Genomic DNA, 21165 nt, shown 5'->3' with positions numbered 1-21165 from the left:
TTTGAAGCTAACTACTGAAAAACAAAAAGGACTGTTAGCATAAGATGGAGAACCTTAAGAGAGAATAAGAGTGACCAGAACATTCTAAAGCTTTACATATACATGGACTTCACTACAAAGTTTAAATTTCGTTAAAATCAATGTTGCTGCCATAGAATAAGAGAAAACGCAAAACAAGTAAACAAATACAATTATGGCATAAAGCCTGACAAAAAGGAAAAATTACTGAAAACATCCTTGACTATTATATTTTCATTTCTCTAAAGAAAATTTTGAAGACTGAAAGGAAAAGAAGCTTAAGCTACCTGTTTTCATAATAAGCAAGCAGTCCTATCCTCTCAACCAAACTTATTTTAGGGAAATCATTAAGGACATTGGTAATCTTGAGTCAATGAATTTCACTTTTTCAAGTAACCTTACTAATCCAAATCAATACAGTGAGTTTGCTGAAAATGTTAGATTGGCTTAAATAAACATGTAGCTTGAAAAATCACACATTAAATCCTGTTTACCTTCAAATCTTCTCCTTCAGGGCAACCTCTTCTGAAGAAATCTGTTGTCAATTAAAGAATCATACAAGAAAATGCAGTCCTACTTCTTCTGATATTCATCTGACCTTCATTCTTAATGCTGCATTTGCTAGTTTGTCATCTCTGATACACATCTTCGATCTAGTTTTGATCATAGATGTACACAACACAAATTTCTTCCAAAAACATTGGTAACCATCTACCTCTTAAAAATTCTGGCCTGTCACTGACCATTCCACTGTAGTGAAGATATCTGAAAACGTTGTCAGTTTTCTGACTACACAACTTTTAAAAATGCTGATCATGAGTTCTTCATATAAAAGTTAAAATCGTTAAGTTTTGAGGGATAGTACAAGTGAATGTTTAATTAACTGTCTTTCTTAAAGAACTTTTAATGTTCAGTCAAGTAATCAACACTCTGGGCTAGGAACTTCTACAGCAGGTATTTCATAAACCTGAATGTAATTATTATATCTTTACAAATACTAAACTGGGTAGAAATCCCTAATCACCTACTGCCTGTGCATCTGCTAGCACTACACAACATATTCTACAAACCCCTAGTCAGCCCAGCTCTAAACAACATCATCAAACCCTACAACCCAAAAAGAACCCTCAGGTCTGAAGACAAGAAACTTCTCACTATCCAAACCCTCTAAAACACCTGGCCAAAGCCTATACTCTCACAGTGTCACTAAAGCATGGAACTCACTCCCGTTACCTTCAAGAAACCTTTCTAACCTAGTAGCCTTTGAAACTTCTCTAAAACAGCACCTAAACAACTCTTGGCTGTGCCCATGTTCTGCTCCTGGCTAATCTCTTCCCACTCTCTCCCTGCTCTGCTGCCTCTATCCCTTTCCCATCATACAGCCTTATATTCTCTCTCCACATCCCCTCCCCACTCCTCTCCTAATATCCGTCTCTCATCACACCACCTTATATACTCTCCTACTATCTGTCTCTCATCATACCACCTTATATCCTCTCCTACTATCCATCTCCCATCACATCACCGTATATCCTCTCCTACTATCCGTCTCCCATCATACCACCTTATATCCTCTCCTACTATCTGTTTCCCATCATACCACCTTATATCCTCTCCTACTATCTGTTTCCCATCATACCACCTTATATCCTCTCCTACTATCTGCCTCCCATCATACCACCTTATATCCTCTCCAACTATCCATCTCCCATCACACCACCGTATATCCTCTCCTACTATCTGTCTCCCATCACACCACCTTATATCCTCTCCGTCTGTCTCCCATCATACCATCATACTGCCTTATATCCTCTCTGTCTCCCATCATACTGCCTTACATTCTGTCCTACTATCTGTGACCCATCATACCACCTTATATCCCTCCACCATCATACCTCCTTATATCCCTCTCTACAACTTACCCTACAGAAGGACAAGAAGAAATAAAAAAAAAATAACAAAATGCCTGTCTGAATATCTGCAATACATGAAAATATATTATTTTTATCTCCTTACTTTTCATTATTCTAAGTATCTGCCGCTTCATAGGGTACCATTTACTTTGTATTTCACTGCATTTGTTTTTATTTGTGTACTTATAATGCTTGCACAGTCACATTATTTCACTTTTGTTTATTGTGTTTCTCTGTCTATAAATGTTTATACATTAGAGACTGTAATTGAAGCTTTTATCTCCAGGCCTCCTCTGAAAACAGGTTATTTTTGACATATTTGGACTATCCCAGTAAAAAAAATGTTAAATAAATAAATACATAAAATAAATATTATAACTTACATCTTCACCAATTGCATTTTATGCATTTGATGCAATATCCTTAGGTTTAAACCAACTCACTGTTCTGTGAAAAAGCAGTTTCAGGTTGATTTGAACAGTTTATCAAAAATGAGTAGATGAAAATAAGCTTTCAATAAATACTAAGAATTTGCTTACATGCTTTGTGGAACTAATAATTAAAACCTTCTGAATCTACTGAGATCTTTGATCTTCTATGTAACAGATAAAAAGCTGATACTTAACAAATAAATAGAACTTTTGTTTGATTCGATCATTTTATTCAAAGAACTATCAGAAAAAAATGAGGATATAATAATAGCTAAGCTATAGCTAGGTATGCTAAACTGTATCCACTGACATGATTTCAGATTCTAGAAAAACTACTGTGTAAAAATGTCCTAATTAAAAGCTAAAGTACTGCTTTCCTATAACAGCTTTATATTTCAGGCAAAACACTAAACTACTAGAGATTACTATTAATAAAATCTGCAGATTTCTCTATAGTCTGGTCTGAAGAATGGAACATTACTGTATTACCTTATGAAAAGATATATGGCTTCCTGTTGAAGCTCAAGCAACTATATTTTGTCAACACTGACATATAATCAATTGCATAAAGGACAGTGTTCCACTCTTAAGACAAAAAATTATTTTAGAACCTCAGCAGAGGCGTTGTATCCAAGACAAAGAAACGTAACAAAGCTACTAACTGATGCCAGCTCTGAAGTGTAGGGCATATGCAGCCCAGAATCCATCTCATATGGCCAGCATTCATACAAAAGTATTTGTTCTGGTAGAGGTGACTAAAGAGGAATGGGAGTAAAAGGAAGAGGTTGGTTTGCCTCTCTTGGGAAAGAACATAGTTCTAACATTGTAATCAAACAGATATTTATTCAGGGACAATAGCCTGTACAAAGAATGCAAGCAGAGATTTGTCAGATATATGAGCTCAAAGAAAAGTACTCAAATATGCTTACAAATGAGAAGTGCATGCTTCTGGTATCTTCTAGTCCTCATGTTGGTAGCATGCAGCACATGGTTAAAAGAAACAGGCCCAAGCAAAATGGTGACTGTTGCAGGGAACACTCAAAGAGACAAGTCGGCAAACTCCCAGATGAATACTCCATGAAGTTAGATCCTGAAGTCAGCCCAGTTGTCAGGCCAGCCCAGAAAGTTCCAGTAGCTATGCAGAACAGAGTCAAGGCTGAGCTAGATAAAATGGTGCAGCAAGGTGTAATTTGTCCAGTTGAAGAACCTACTGAATGGGTATCTTCCATGGTCATTGCTTATAAGAAAAGCTCAGATGATATCAGAATATGTAGTGATCCATGAGATTTGAACAAAGCACTGAAAAGACCCCATCATCCAATGCATGCAGTTGAAGAAGTCTCGGGTCTTATGCCAAATGCTACTGTTTTTTCCGTCTTAGATGCAAAGAGTTCATTTTGGCAAATTTTGCTTGATCGAAAATCTTTACCGATAACCACTTTCAATACTCTTTTTGGCAGGTACAGATTTTTGAGAATGCCATTTGGAATAAATTCTGCCAGTGAAGTTTTCCAGCGTGGAACAGAGCTTTTTTCTGGGTATCTGTGTGCTATTATAGTAGATAATATTCTAGTAGGAGGTAATGGTGAAGCTGAGCATGACAGAAACCTTAAGAAAGTTCTGGAAAGAGCATGTGAAGTGAATCTTAAACTGAATCCTCAGAAGAACAAGTTCAGGCTATGAGAAGTTACTTATGTTGGTCATTTACCAGTTCAGGCTTATGACCAGATCCTTCCAAACAAACAACAATTCTTGAGATGCCAGCTTCAGACAATGTTCAAGCCTTACAACATTTTCTTGGCATGGTTAACTATTTAGGCAAGTTCATACCAGACTTAAGACAAGTTGCAGCTCCACTTAGAGAGCTGACACACAAAGCTGAATCTTGGTCATTGTTAAAGCAACACCAGGGAGCACCTGATGTCCTGTAACAGAGAATTGCCAGTCCACCAACTTTCAGATACTAAGATGTTCACAAACTAGTTACTCTTTCCTGTGATGCTTCGAAATTTGGTCTTGGTGCAGTCATTCTTCAAGAGAGTAGACCAGTAGCCTATGCATTCAGTACTCTAACCCAAACTGAAATGCACTATGCACAGATAGAGAAAGAACTCTTGGGAATTGTGTTTGCAAGTTTGTAGTTCCATGATTGTATTTATGGTAGATCTATTCAAATTGAAACAGATCACCAACCTCTAGTCACTATTTTGAGAAATCCTATGCATACAGCACCTGCCAAATTGCAATGCATGATGCTCAAATTGCAAAAGTATAATTTCAGTCTTATCTACATGAAAAACAAACTTCTTTATCTTGCTGATACTTTATCCAGATCGCCCAGAAATACCACTGAATAGCATGAAAATGAGAAACTTGATTTTGAACTCATGGAAGTGAGAAATATTTCTTCCACATGTCTTGATGACCTTCAAAGTCATACAGTCACAGATCCATTTCTACAGAAGCTCAACCACTTTATCAGTCCAGGATGGCTGTCAAACCAATCTTGTTTATCAGTGGAAGTACAACCATATTTTTCATACAGAGATAGGATTTTGTTTGGCAATGGTATCATCATGAAAGGTCCAAAAGTAATTGTTCCAAAGTCCTTGCAACAAGAGTATATTACCATTTTGCATTGTGGCCACCCAGGAACTGATTCTACTAAAAGAAAGGCGAAAGACCTAGTATTTTGGCCTTCTATGTCACAGGACATTGAGAGAGTACTTTTTTCTTGTTCTGTATGTAAGAGTATTAAGCCACATCAACAGAAAGAACCGCTTCAGCTAAACCAGATTCCTGAACTACCTTGGTCAACAGTAGCTACAGACATTTTTGAGTGGATTGGTCAACATTACTTGGTGTTAGTAGACTCTTATTCCAAATGGTTCAAGATTGACCTACTTCTTAATCTAGCTAAGCTGAACCATTACCAAGATGAAGTGTCATTTTGCGGTCCAAGGTAGCCCACACAAAGTTATTTCTGACAATAGTACACAGTTTACAAGCCTGCAGTTCAAAAGATTTACTGAGGAGTGTGATTTTACTCATGTCAAGAGCAGCCCTGAGCACCTACAGTCAAATGGCTTGGCAAAGCGTGCAGTTCAAAGTACAAAACAATTACTAGAGAAGTTGAAAAGAGACAATAGTGATGTTTTCTTGAATCTCAGAAATGTTCCTTGTGATAAACATCTTGGTTCACCTGCACAGAGATTTCTGTCGAGACAAACCAGAACCACATTACCAATTAGTAGTTCCATGTGTCAAGAACAACAGATTAGTGAAAGTCTTATTATGATAAGACCAGCAAAATGCTCAATCCATTACAAGAAGGGGAGATAGTGAGGATGCAGGTCCAAAGGTTTTGATTAGATTGGTGTCATGAAAAGTGTATGTCCAGAGCCAAGATCGTAGATTGTGGAATCCGAAGGAGCAGAATTTAGGCAGAATCAGAAACATTTGATTCCGGTATCTGAGCCTGCATTGGAGTATCATACCTGCAAGAAAGAATCTATATCTCAGAGTGAGTTATCTAGCGTTCCAGTTCCAGAGGGCATTCCTGTAAATATCCCTGTTCCTAAGAAGAATCCTGAAACCCCTGAAACTGTTTGTTCAACAATGACTGTCCCTGTTGCTAAACCCAAATCTGATTGCTATATCACTAGATGAGGTCATATTTCTAGGCCATTTTCCAGATACACAGCAACTTGGACATAAGGACATACATGTTGTGTTTATTTTTTATTGTCTATACCATTGCATATTTCTTTTCACGTGTCATTTTATTGTAGGAAATTCATTTAAGAGGGAGGATGTAGATCAATATGTATGTACACCTTTATGAAGCTTTCTAGGGGCTTGCACTAGTATATAAATACTGAGCACGTGCGAGCCGCACTGCCATTTTGTAGTAAGCTGTTGAGATGTCTGTGTAGTCATATCATTTAATCAGTTCATTTTATTTTGTACTGCTGCTATCTATCCTGATGTGTTTTTGTGTAATAAAGCATGTAAATGAACTACCCTGCCTGTTCATCTTTAATGGGAAACAAGACAAGCGACACCCCTCATTTAGCATCACCTCTCCTACAAGAGACTCCTAAGTTCCATTCAAATGACATAACCATGACATTATGTAGTACTTTGTATGTATTAAAAAAAACAGACCAAAATTAAAGAACTGTAATTTATCACTATCTATGTTTAACCATGAGCTTACCTGCGTCCAAACCCTAAGGCTAATTTGTATATGTATCTCTAAGCTGGCATTATGAAAATTTAAAACAAAAAAAACGTTTTGCCTCCTCTCACTCTAACAAAGCTAGCCTGTTGTAATTATAGAGAAGACAATCACTACCACAATTTAAGAAACATCTCGTATTATCAAGTGTTACCACAGTGCACAGAGAACTTGGCTCTGCATTCCACACTACCACTAGGCATTCTGAAACTTTAGTTTTGTATCACAGGAGTTGCAAACAACTGCTGTCATTATTTAGAGATATTGCGATCAAAAAGAACCATCAGACAATTAAGACTGCCTGCATTTCCTGCCTTAAATTAACTGTGTTGATTCCATTTGTATCTTAAGAAAATTCTAGTTGCACACTGGACCAACAATTAAAGGTAACAATATTTTGTACAAAGTTGGTGGAAAAGAAATATTTTTTCATATCCTGGCAATGTTGTGACGGTTTGAGTAAAACAGAGATACCAGAATATGTGAAATGCTTTTACAGTTTTCCCATCACATCTCTCACAACAATGCTGTTAATGTAAATGATATTGCTTGTCCTGTGTTTCGCAATATTTACATATTCTAAGACTTACAAATGGAACTGTGTTGCCGATTTACTTGATGGACTGCCATATACCAAACAAAGTTTTAGGTGGTTTGATTTGCACTGGCATGCCTTTGGTCACTTACAATACATAAACGCCAGAAAAAAAGACAGTACAGCAGAAATTTTCATAAATGGCAATGTTGTATAATGCAAATAAATATGCAGATAATCATAAGCATTCAATATCTATGGGCTGACTGTCACAATCATGATAGCATAATGCATGCGGCATAGTATCACACGAATGCTTATTTTAATTATGTACATGACAAATTGAAAAAGTACAGGACTGGGTCTGTTCACTCAAACTTTCTAAGCAAATTAGTTTTCTTTTCCCTCTTATGAAAACTGAGGTTTGAATTCATCCATCTCCAACTTAAATTGGCTATAAAATGCTGACGAAGATTTTCCATGACTAAATATCTGCATCAACTAGTAATGCGCCAAAAGGAAGTTGACTTAACTATTTATAATGACAGTTAATTTGGTGGATGTGGGGGTGCTAAAAACATGGATGCCAACACTACTGTTTAGAAAAACTGGTAGTGATGACAGAATGTCATGCAATACTTTATCAGTACTTCTTTTAATTATGTACATGGCCATGTTAACACAATCTGACATCCCATGGAATTGTTTCCATTACCACATTTACATTCTGGTTAAAAAGCTGACAGAATCCCCAGGGTTTAATATGCACCATACTTTACAGCACATAAATGTAATGTCTGTAGTACAGAGATCTCACAAAGTAAGTCCCTACATTAGAAACCAATATGATAAATACCAATTAGCATGTCATCTCCGTCTGCATTCTGGATTCAAAGCTTGTCTTATTTTCACTGTACTTCTGAGTTGCTTTACTCTGACATACACATATTACAATACATAAGAAACTATTTTACATATAAGCAGACAAAATTAAATATAATACAAAGCAGAAGCACACGCAAACCATGGCTAACACATAAATAAAAACCTGTTTTAGAAACAGAATAAGATACTTTTGTTGTGGTTTATACATTTGTATACTAGGTACATGCTCTTACCAGAAAATAAAACAAATATTATTGTATGTCCTCATTTCTTCATCTGTTCCATAATGTGCATCCTACCACCCTTCTCAGGCACTTTATTTCCATCACCTGTTCTGCCTTTACTGCCCAGGTTTCTGTACCATACAGTAGAATTGGTCACACCACTGTCTTGTACACCTTACTTTCAGCTTCTTTCATAGCCTACACTTGACACTCTATGTCAGTTGGCTGCAGCCCTCTGATTCTAGCTTTGAGCTTTTTATTCAGACTTCCCTTCTCCTCAACTACCTCTCCCAGATACTTGAAGCTGTTTACCTATTCCACTATCTTTCCTTCTATCTCTATTCTCATCTTCTTCTGATTTCCCCAACTTGCTGCCATTACCGCCGTCTTATCTGTGCTTAGTTTCATCCCATGTGCCTTCAGTGTTGCATTCTGTTCTCCTATCCTTTGCTGAAGTTCTTGCTCAGAGTCTGTCTGTACTGCCACATCATCTGCATACAGCAGCTTTGTTGATCTGTCCCCTCTGACCTGTTTGCTAATGTAGTCCATCACCAGTATGAACAGCAGTGGGCTCAGAGATGAACCCTGGTGTAAACCCACTCCCACTGGGAAACCCTCTGTGAGGTCAAACACTGTTCATACTTGAGTCACTGGGTCCTTGTACATCTTCTTCGTCTTTTTTCAGCTTTTCCCAGTTAGGGGTCACCACAGTGGATCACCTGTCCTCTCATGATTGGTAGTGGAATTTTACGGTGTTGAGTTGCCAGCCCAGTGCCCAGCCTTCCACAGAAGGCACACACATGCACGCACTCACACCTAGGGCCAATTTAGAGTGTCCAATCCACCTACAGCATGTCTTTGGGATGTGGGAGGAAACCGGAGCACTCAGAAGAAACCCATGTGACCACAGGGAGGAAATGCAGACTCCACACAGAAGGCACCCCAGCCGAGGATTGAACTGGAAAACCTCTTGCTGTAAGGTGGCAATACTAACTGCTACACCACCACGGCTGCCCTATTGGGTCCTTGTACATAGACTGCACTAATTCTACCAAATTTTCTGGGACTTCAAAACACCACAGTACTGCCAAGATCAGCTTTCTTGGGACCTTGTCATATGCTTTCTCCAAGTCTAGGAATGCCCAGCTGGACTCTTTCATCGTTTCTAGCTTCTTCTCAAGTATCTGTTTCACTGCAAACATCAGATCAATTGTGCTGCATCCTGATCTGAATCCAAACTGCTTACCTCCTATCTTACATTCTACTACTCTACATATCCAATTATCAATCACCCCCTCCAGAACTTTCATGAAATGTGTTAGGAGTTTGATGCCTTTGTACTGCCCACAGTTGTGGATGTCCCCTTTGTTCTTATACATTGGCACAAGTATGCTTTATTCTCCAGTCATCTGAGATACGCCTTTTTCTCCACACTAGTCTTAGTACCCTCAGGAGCCATTTCTCCCCTATCTCACCCAACATCTTTATCATATCTGCTGTGACCTCATCTGAGCCTGCTGCTTTCCCTGACTTCAGTTTTCTTAGTGCTATTCTTATTTCTTCTATGGTAGGCTCTTTTTCTTCTCTCATCGTAGGCTGTTTCTGGGCTAGTACAGCTTCTGTGGGGTTTTCTTCATTTCTGCTGGAAATACTCTTTCCATCTGCCTCTGATGTCCTGTGGACTGGTGAGCAGGTTGTTGCTGACATCCCTTATGAAGGGTGTCTGACTATCTTCTTTATCTTTCTTTGTCTTGCAACCTGATATAGTTTCTTTGTGCCCCTTACTGAGTCACTTTCCAGAAGTTGGTACAGTGCCCCCGATGCCCTATTCTTTGCTATTGCAACTTATTTTTTAGCTTCTTTGTTAGCCAACCAGTATTCCTTCCTAGCCTGGTTAGTCTTTTCTATCTCCCACTTCTTCCTGCACTCCTTCTTTCTTTTGATGACTTCCTGGTCTTCTGCATTCCACCGCCAGCTTTCCTTATGCACCTTATTTCCATACCTGACTTGGCCACATATCTTTTCTGTAGTCCTAACATATGCTGTTTTTAGACGCTGCCATTCTTGTTCAACTTTACCTATTTCCTCCTCTTCTTGGGGTGCTAGAGCCCTCACTAATTCCTTAAACTGTTGTATTTTCTCTCCAGTCATCTTCCAGGTCTTCAGTCTAGTCTCTGTTGACCTTAGAGCCTTCTCTAACCACTGTCTGCAACTGATCATGGCAACTAGTGGTTTATGCTGTGGGCTGACTGTTTGACTGGGATGACTTTGCAATCACAGAGTCTACCCCAGTGCCTTTTCCTTACTAGGAGAAAGTCTTCCTGAGTTGCATGTTGGCTACTGTTGTATGTGATCATGTGACTGTCTCTCTTTCTGAACCATGTGTTGGCTACTATCAAGCCATTTGCCAGACAGAAATCTAGAATGGCCTGTCCTTCTTTATTCCTGTTACCTCACCCATGTGGAACCAGGCAGTCCTCATATCCTGTTCTGTCTGTCCCAATATGTGCATTCAAGTCACCCATTATCAACACCAATTCATACATAGGATGTCCAGCTTCCACCATATCATCGTGTCATTCACTTCCAAGCTGTGTCCTGTCAGTGAACCTATATTAACTGTAGCAAATCTAAGTTCATGTTTGGCAGGTTGGTTGGTTTTACGTCCAGATTTTTCTCAACAGAGCTATCCCAGATAACCCAGGCTGGTCAACTAGACACCGGCCGGCCTGGAGCTTATTGACCCAGGGCTGCTGGGCCTTATGGTGGGCACACACTGGCCAATAGGGGAACATATACTCCTACCACCATTAACAAGGGTCCCTGGCATGGGTCAGAGTAGGCCGGGTCCTCAATCCACTTATCACCGGTAACTACCCATTCCCATTTTGGTGACAATAGTCAACATGACCAAATCACCTAGAGCCATATTTTACACCATTTAGTGGCTAGCCCTGCCACGACATGCAGTCTGTGGTCAGTGTTCTCCTATCTTGAGGATACTGTGCACCACAGTTGATGACCAAGGTGGTTGGTCTGTACAACGTTTCCCTCTATAGGGGTACATTCATTGGTGAGTTTTGAGAAGGAAATGCTCAGCATGTGTTTTAGACATAGGAGAAACCCCACAGAGACACAGGGGAGAATGTGCAAACTCCAAACAGGCATTGGTCGGAGGTCAGGATCGAACCTTGTACCTTGTGCATGGGAAGCGAAGACCTTAACCATTATGCCAACTGATATATTTTTAAAAGTACGAGTATTACCTCATTAATTATGCACTTTACTCAAGTCTCTCATGTTCCAGTCATATATATTGTTCTCCAGTTGTCAGTAATTTGCAGTTGTCTGAAGTACCACTCATAAAAGACCATATGGCTTATTCTGAAGCATCACTTAAGTGTCATCAGTTACATGCCAAGAGCAAACTATAGTCACTTACATTTGAAAGGAAATCAAAGCATAAGAACCAGAATTTGTCCAATGCATTATGCAAACTATTTTATTAAGACAAAGCAGACCTGAATCTGGAAACCAGCAAAAACTTCTTTAAAACTGCATTACTGTGAATATGACATCACTGTGGCTTACAAAGTCACTCAAATATTGTACATGTAGGATTTGATCTAAAAACAGGTCACTTTTTAAAAGCTAGTCATCGCATTATGAGCTAAATCCACAGAATGAGATCAGGTGAGCACCACACCAAACCAGCAGAGACCATACAACATGGTTATTTAGAATCTGCAGGACAAAAACAAAATGTAAATAGTATTAAAATCTTTTAAGGTTGTTGGTCACTTGGCATTCATGACAGTAGTGCTTATCAACAACAAAAAAAGATAACACATCACAATCAAGAGAGCTAGAAATATCAGCAAACAGCACAATGTTTGGTGTTATGAACTTGGTCTCCAGCACTAATAGGTGTAACATAGCACATTTAAACGAGTCCTGCAATGGAAAAGATAGGTATATCTTTTTCTCCATTTCAAATTTATTGTCATTTGGGCATGTTTCTACCATAACTAGATGCACCTTTCTGACTATTGTTTTTTAATATTACTTTTCAGTTAAAAAAAGTGAAAAGGTTCACATACAGCTTCAACCTGGCAGGACAATGTCAGTTTGTACATCAGCACAATGGACAGCATCCGCTTCACTCTGATCCCAGTTCTTGAGGAATTTATTTATTTATTTATTTTACATTTGTTGACCTGGAATAGTCTGACTGAGCTAATAATACCCCTTTTTCAGTGGAGTCATGGGGAGAAAATCTCCAAAAACATTATACAATACATTGATATTAAATATTCAGAAGTTCAAAGAAAATTTTTTTTACATATATCTTATACAGAAAGGCAATTTCAAAAGCATTAGTAACAAATTAAAAAAGAAAAACTAGAACATTTTTGTTATATATACAAGCCATCATTAATGAGTATTTGTTCAGTAGTAAAGCATTTAATGTAATTAGCTGGCAGTATTAGAGGAGGTATTTTGCAGTGCAAAGTGTATTTCAGGAGGTATTTTAATAGGAAAAGAGTATTGCTAGGGTTAGAGTTATATTATAGCAATAACCCACGCCCGGGTGTGGGTAATGTGGGATTTAACGACAGCTGGCGTGGTTTGGTCCCGAGGGCGAAGCCCGAGGGACCAAACAAAGACAACCGTGGTTAAATCCCGCATTACCCACACCCAGAAGTGGGTTATTGCTATTATACAATGACATTATTTAAGAAAAGAAATAATTACTTTTCTTAAATAATGGCATTGTATAATGCCTCTTTGCTGCCCTTCCGCAGCTGTCTGGTATTCCGCGGCAGTTCTGATGTACTGTGCATGCCTACGCAGTACATCAGAGCTGTGGGCAAAAGCAACGGAGAACGCAAGATCTCCATTGCTTTTTACTGTCTCGCCATGTTAAATGGGTTTAACATAGCGAGACAGCTTTAAAATAAGCAACGGAGATCTCCGTTGCTTATTTTAAAGCTGTCTCGCTATGTTAAACCCATTTAACATAGCGAGACAGGTTTAAAAAAAAGCAACAGAGATCGCAAGATCTCCGTTGCTTTTTACACACTGTGTCGCTATGTTAAAGGAGTTTAACATAGCGAGACAGCTTTAAAAAAAGCAACGGAGATCTGCGTTGCTTTTTTTAAACCTGTGTCGCTATGTTAAACTCTTTTAACATAGCGAGTCAGTGTTTTATACTAAAGGAAAAAGTCTGGGCGACCAGACCTTTTTCCGTTAGTATATTGAGGGATTTACAATGGGCACGCTGGTTGGGCTGGCCAATCAGCATGCATGTTTTAGAGGAAGAATTGTATAATAATGAGTATATCATGTAGGGAAAGCTAGGGGCTGGGGATGTAGGAGCATTGGAGAGTGGAGGACAGAGATAGGGCAGATTGTGGGAAGTTTAGGGATGGGAATACATTTTAAGTAGGGTGAGAACAGAGGCATGACCAAAGAGTTTTAAGGTGTCTTTTAGCAGCTGCTTTGAATTGTTTAGGATGAGTTAGTAACCTGATATGAAGAGGAAGTTTGTTCCATGCAATAGTAGGATGCTAGCTATATAAGTTACATCCCATATTAGTCTTAGGTTTATAGATCAGTAACAGGTCTTGTTCTGAGCTTCTGTGTTTGTCGGCAAACCATTTATAAATTTATTTATTTACATTTTGTTGACTGGGCTAGTCCCGCTATGCCTCTGCCCTATTTCTCAGGCAGGCCCAAGGCAATATTCACACTGAATAGAAAAAATTTAGCCATAGCACCACTGAAATTCTCCTGCACTTTACTGGTAAGTGCTACAAAATATTTTGCCATCAACAGGAGCTATAATCTACTTTAATTTCCTTAATGTCCAACCCTCCCGGGGCAATGTATGTTTCAGAAGAAAATGTAGTGACATATTTTGATCAAGGGTAAAAGAGGGCTAAGGCACTGCTTGTACCTAAAAGACAAAGTTATGCAAATTAAACATCTATTAATGTAAATAAAAATCGAAGTGATTACACTTTCCTTGTTTTATCAAGTCTAGTAAAAATTATACAACTTTTTTTTTTCTTCACATGAACCCTTGTTTTATGTGCAGTGTTTCGAAATCCCCTAGTAAAAGCATGACATGAGCAGCAGACCCAGATATTAAAGTCAAAACAAGTTAAGGAGAAACAATGGCACAACACAGGAATTCCATCTGTGAAACTGTCTTTAGATAAAGGAAGTCCAGAAAAAATGAATTAGTGATAGCTATGAGTTTGTGGATAGCTGAACTGGAAGAACCACACAGTAAAGAAGCACAGACTTCATTTACAGTACAGCAAATCAACACAGTTTCTGTGCAACAAAATGACACTTTAACTATATGAAAAATAGTAATAATATGCTTTTTTGCTGTGAAGACTGATCTCTATATTCCACCTATCAAACTCACTAGAATATCTCAGTTTCTAAGAGAAAAGATCAATTTCCCTGATGAAGCAATTTCAGTTTTAGGATGCTAAGCTAAATAAACTCTGGTTTATTACTAAAATAAGTACTAAGAGGTCAGTTAATGACAGCAGTCAGCATGTGGATTTGTGGTGAATGATGGGTGAAAGTAATTCACATGTTGACATCTTACTGAAGGACAGAACAGACTACACAGAACAGAAAACACTCCACAGGTATTATAACAGGCAGGTGGTTTAATGATAAGATCTCCACCTCAAATTTCCAGGGTTCAGTCTTGACATCTATATAATGTGTGTGTGTGTGTGTGTGTGTGTGTGTGTGTGTGTGTGTGTGTGTGTGTGTGTGTGTGTGTGTGTGTGTGTGTGTGAAGTGCTTGCGTGAGTGTGTATTTATGTATTGGTTGGGTTGACAGGGGGCTTGTTTGACATATGTTTAATTGACTGTATTTGGACTATTAATACAGACAAGTGTGCAAGATCATTACCCTGGGGAAGTGAATTGACTACCCTGAGTAGAAGAATATCCCCTTTCCCAGGGATTGTGCAATCTTGGAGTTAGTATATATAGTTATTAGGTGTAGCCCCCTCTAAAAAGTGTAGGCGCGGAGGTTCTTCCATAGTGCATGACTAGTAGGTTGTTGAAGTTTTGTTTTTTGAGATACAATGGTTTACTTTGAGGATGGCAGCATATGTATTAGTTGATCAACTGAAAGTAAATCATATATATAAGCATGAATAGACATATACACACACATACACACACACACACACACACACACACACACACACACACACACACACACACACACAGACACACACACACACACACACACACACACACACACACACACACACACGCACATACACACACACGCATTCTACTATGTGGTCCAGATTATGGCTGAAAAGTGCCAAAGAAAAATGATTTTACCCACCTAATAGATAAATAAAGCAAAATAAACTAAAACAAAGGCAGGTTTGGTTTTGGTGTTAAAAGCATTTGAGAGAACACAAGCAAAATAATAAAAGTAAAATGTCATGCAAACAATGCAGTAATTCTTTATTTATTTTGGTTTGTTGATCTTCTAAAACCACAGCTGGTAAATGTTGTTCTAACTGCTCCCAAACAATTTGTTCCTAGTTTAAAAATGACTCACATTTTTTTTTTTTGCAACAGCATAGAGAAATGTTCAAATTATGCTGAATCCTTAGGATTTTAGACTCTTGCAGATCTATTATCTGCTAATATAAAAGACAGTGAGGCATGGCATACTCTGATAACTAAGATTATGGAGTCAGTGAAAGTTAACTACAGATTTCAACTGTCTGAAGCAGTGTTAATTTCTCCACTAATCACCTGACACATTTAAAAATGTAATGGAGTTTTCTTTATTAGGGCTTTAGTTCAGCTACTATGTTAGCTCTGAAAAACTACAGTATGCAAATAATTTTTAAAAATCTTCCACATTTACACTTTGTCAAATGTTTACATGAAGTGATACACATTGGGAAATTGCAGAACACTGTCACAGATACAGTCTTCACTTACTGTTCCAGGGTCAAAACGAAAACTGATAAGCAACAGGATCTGAGCCACCAGGATGGCACAGGATAGATTGGCGTGGATATGGTAGCGCTGATTGCGAATTGTACTGACGGACCTGTCAACAATACAAAAACAAAGACTTTGTATTACACAGCAGTGTAATCCACCCTCTTACTGTTTTGCTTTACTTTTTTTCACAAATCTTGCTCATTGTTACATTTCAAAATTATTTTAGAAGGAGAACAACACAATGCAGTATCCTGCAATGGCATTTTCTCCTTTTGGGATACAGCAGATTGTGAACCTATTCACTTATTCCTGTGTATCATTCAGCATTGTATGAATGCGGTTTTTTACCACAGATGGCATGTACACGGTTTTATACCACAGACTACATGTATACTGTTTTATAGCACTGATTGCATGTATTTTACCTAACATCTGTAAGGATCAAAATGTTTTACTTTGCACTGTTTGAGCTATATTAGTTACTCAGGTTTCATTATCTGTAAATGCACATAGTTTTCTTACCTTCTGTAGAATTACTTGAGAAATACTCATTTCTGAAACAATAAGCAGCAGATCTTGATGTTTATGGCACAGTTCCTTGAAGTACTGATCATTAAATTCTACTCTGATGAGTCACTTCATTGAAAATTTTAATTTTTAAAAATAATTTATCATGACCAATGCCCTCATCAAATGATGAACTGTTTTCTTTAAGGGGTGGTTTTATTACGTTTTGAATGCTATTCAGTCAATTTGTTATGCCAGTTACTAAAATAAAGTAGTGATAAGACAAGTGAAATGAAGCCCTGACTACAAGGCATAAAACCTGGGTTTGATTAGCAACCAAAGCACAAAAAGCTCCTATGTGTGGGAGGAAGGATAGTGAAAGCATGCTGTTGCTTTGCTCCATGGGAGACAAGAGAAAGACATATTGGAAGATGGCCATCATTCCCTGCTTCCAGTGGAGACCAGGACTTCAAGACACCAGTGTGTGTTGATGGGAATCAGCTAGAGTGCACATCAGTGTGAAAGGGGTGCTGCCCATCAAAATAACTTTCTGAAAATCCATGTACAGTGCATATAAGCCAGAATATCTAATGAAGGATAGCTGTCTCCATGACGCACTTCAGTTCTGAATACAGTACGATGGCCTTTTTTTCCTGCCTGCTCTACTCTGCTGTTTTGTGGTACCATTGCTAAAACAGCCAGGGAACTATCTCCTTTCTGAAATGAAGAACCTAGATGGTGATGAGTTACATCAGGGCAGGCCCTAACACTGCAGACACCAAGGTATGGAGACAGCAATAAGACAGGAAAGTGGACCTAAAGTCATCAGTGGCAGATTGTTCAACATAGCAAAGTAGCCCAACATTCAGGGAGAAACAAACATTGTCAAAGAGAGAAAAAAATTCAGAAAATCAGACCCAAAAAATGTCACATTTGAGTAAAAGGAAAATAAATCCATGTTCATAGCAATCTCAGATTGAAAGACTTTATTGCAAAGTTCAATCCCAACAAGTCTTCAATGGACCATGATTCAGTGAAATGTTTTTAATGAACTGGCCTGCTTTGAATCCTGACAGAATATGAGACTGATATTTCTGGTGGGGGGTGGGGATGGGGGGGTCAGCACAGAGGTGCAACAGATAGCATTTTTACCTCACAGCAAGAGATTCTCCAGTTCAATTCTCTGCTGGGGTGCCTTATGTGTAGAACCTGCATATTCTCCATGTGTTCCCATGGGTTTCCGATGGGTGCTCTGGTTTCCTACCATATTCCAAAGTCACAAGACAAAGGAAGTAAAATGTTTGGACTGCTGCCAACCATGGTACAGCTTGTACTGCGTGAGGGGAGATCATGGGAGGCTGGCTTTTCTCACACCTTCCTGATCTTTTCACTCACGACTTTTCTAGGAATCCAAACTAATTACTAACCACAACATCCAGACTCCTTTAGAAAGTTGATACCTAAACAGTAACATTTAGATGGCCAATAGTAAAATCCAAAAGCTACATTTAGATAATGTTTTTGGTAGAAACTAGATTAAAAGAGGTAAAAATCTCAGCACATCTTGCAGTTTCATTAGGCATAAAAGGTTTAGTGATGTAAAATACACCTTTGCCATGTCACAGTAGAGACAGTCGATCCATACCATGGTGACTAGACTCCATTATTTGCTTCACAATTCCTCTTGCTTTACTGCTTGGTTGAACGGATAGTATAACCCAATATCCAATAGGCAACACACAGTTTTCAGTCACCCATTACAAACTCTTGTTCTCACGTTTATGTGCCATGGTCACAATAATTATGAGAATGCTGCATATGAATAATTATTTTGGGTGCATCTCCTAAGCTATTTATTTGCTTACTTTTTTATAAAGCAATTGTTCTTCTTTTTTCAAAATTACTATTATTAGCAGAAATACCCACATTTTACATCTATCATTCCTAATGCTACTTTTTTCAACCATGCAACAATCAATGTCTGCCAATTGGAATGGTAAATTTGTGGTTATAACACAGGATGAGCCCTTTTAAATGGTAGGTGTAGACAACAAATTCCCATTTCAAATGAATAGACAAATGCAGTACAGTTGGGTACACTTACCAGATATGTAGATGTTCGAGTGTATTCACTGTTGCAATCATCACATTTGGGTTATCCCTGCCAGGGTAGCCCTCGGCCAGCCCGAATACCAGAGGCTTAGTATTTCTGCATCGGTCGCTGTCGCTTCAGGACTGATGTCAGGTCATCAGTAGTATAAAGTAAGGCAGCCGACACCATTACATCAGTTTTTCTTGCCCTAACTGTCAGGAGCCCCCAAGTGGGAGCCAGGTTCTGGTGGAAGAACCCCACCAGTAGAAAGTAAATACCAAAAAGTCCTTTGTAAGGAGAAAGAAGAAATAAGAGGGGGATGGAGAGAGGGAAACCAGGATTGCAACAGTGAATACACTCGGACATCTACATTTATGGTAAGTGTACAAAACTGTACTATGTTCTTCATGTTTCACTGTTGCAGTCATCACATTTGGGTTGATTCCCAAAGCTGAGGAAAAGGGTGGAGGCAGTCAAGGAAACTAGGAGCTGCCTAGGATGCCCTGCAAGACTGCAGAGGCAAACCCTGCCCTGGGTTTGGAGAAGATAGGCAGATGGTAGTGTTTGGTGAAAGTGTGAACAGATGTCCAGGTGGCAGCCTCCAGTATGTTCCTGGTGGGGACTCCTCTGAGGAAAGCTGCAGAGGTGGAGGCTGCTCTGATGGAGTGAGTCCTGACCCCCTTGGGGGGAAGATTTCCATGCTATTTATAGCAGAAATGGATGCAATGTGCTACCCATTTGGAAATTGTTTGTTTGGAGATGGCTTTGACCTCTGCCCCTGCAGCAAAGCTAGCCAGCAATTGATCAGACTTTCTGAAGGATTTAGTCCTGTCTATATAGAATCTGAGCTGTCTGTGCACATCTAGAGAGTGCAGGATCATTTCCCCCTTGTTCTGTGGGTTTGGGAAAAAGGTTAGCAAATGAATGGATTGGATGAGAGCCACACTGGACACCACTTTGGGCATGAAGGATGAGTTAGTCCTGAGGGAAACCCTGTCAGTATGGAAGATGATGAAGGGCTCCACAGCCATGAGTACTTGTAGCTCGGACACCCTTCTGGCTGAAGTGGTGGCCAGATGGAAAGCTGTCTTCCAGGAGAGAAATGTTAGCTGTGCTGAAGATGCTGGCTCAAAGGGGGGCAAGGTGGGCTTTTTCAATACAAAGTTAAGGTCCCAAGCTGGGGTTGGTGCTCTTCTGGGTGGCCCCAAGTAGCTAGCCCCTCTTAGGAATTGTTTGATCAGAGGGTGTGAGAAAAGGGGCTGCTCAGTGGGGAAATGAGCAGAGATAGCAGAGGCATGAATTTTAATAGAGGAAAAAGAGAGACCACTGTTTAGCAGGTCAGCTAAGTAATCCAGGATGAGAGGGAGGGAGGGCTGTGCCGTACTGGCTTCCTTAGCCTGAATCCAGGTGCAGAACCTTTTCCATTTGTCAGCATAAGACTTTCTAGTGCTAGGGCGTCTGGCCTCATGTATAACATCTAGAACCTGTTTACTGAGGTTGGCAGACTGATCGGTGGTTAGGGAATATGCCAAGCAGCCAAACTGAGGGTGTGTAATTGGGGATGCATGAATTCTCCTTCACTCTGGGTCAGGAGGGTTGGGGTCTGAGTGAGATGCCATGGTGGCAGTGGGAACAGGCTGAGCAGCAGTGGGTACCAGTGCTGGCAAGGCCAGTCTGGAGCAATAAGAATTGTCCTTGGTTTTTCCTCCCTTATTTTGAGCAGTACCCTGGGGATGAGAGGTAGTGGAGGAAAGACACAGACCGACAGATTGACCCAGGGGATGGACAGGGGATCCACTTTCCAAGCCATGCATTATGCTCCCTGGTGCAGAATTTGCTGAGCTGATGGTTAGTGTGGGAGGCAAAGAGGTCGACCTTCAGGATGCCCCATTTCTAAGTTATTAGGGTGAATGTTCTTTTGTCTAGCTACCACTTGTGTGGGTCCAGAAGATTTCTGCTTAAGTGGCCTGCCAGAGAGTTTAGAGAACCTGGCAGGTGTTGTGCTAACAAGTGGAGTTGCATGGCAGAGGCTGTGTGCCAAGGGGTTATGGCCAGCCTGCATAGAGGATAGGAGTGAGCCCCTCCCTGCTTGTTGATGTACCACATCACAGTGGTGTTGTCTGTTTTAATCAGGAGAGCCCCTGGGGAGAGAAGGGGCCTGAAAGCTGTCAAGGCATGCTGGACAGCTATCATCTCTTTTTGGTTGATGTGCAGATGGATTTTCTGTGGGCACCATTGGCGCACCTGCCATTCAGGTTTGCACCCCAGGCATAGTCTGATGCATCTGTGGTGAGGGTCTGGGCAGTG

At 39.6% G+C, this 21165-nt stretch overlaps 1 protein-coding gene across 2 annotated transcripts in view; it reads right to left on the bottom strand.

Annotated features, from left to right (window-relative positions):
* Window positions 1-21165, bottom strand: part of ADGRD1 (adhesion G protein-coupled receptor D1) — a 2063662-nt gene that overhangs the window by 440428 nt on the left and 1602069 nt on the right. For both annotated transcript variants that reach the window (XM_044068759.1, XM_044068760.1), the window contains one exon: window positions 16254-16365. In XM_044068759.1, coding sequence (XP_043924694.1) covers window positions 16254-16365 — 112 coding nt within the window. The remainder of the gene's footprint in view (window positions 1-16253; window positions 16366-21165) is intronic.

Source organism: Protopterus annectens, chromosome 4.part0, assembly GCF_019279795.1.
Source record: "Protopterus annectens isolate FY-2018-M chromosome 4.part0, PAN1.0, whole genome shotgun sequence".
Classification (NCBI taxonomy): Eukaryota; Metazoa; Chordata; order Ceratodontiformes; family Protopteridae; genus Protopterus; species Protopterus annectens.
Note: the sequence above shows the minus strand (reverse complement) of the source record. Positions and strands in the feature narration are given on the sequence as shown.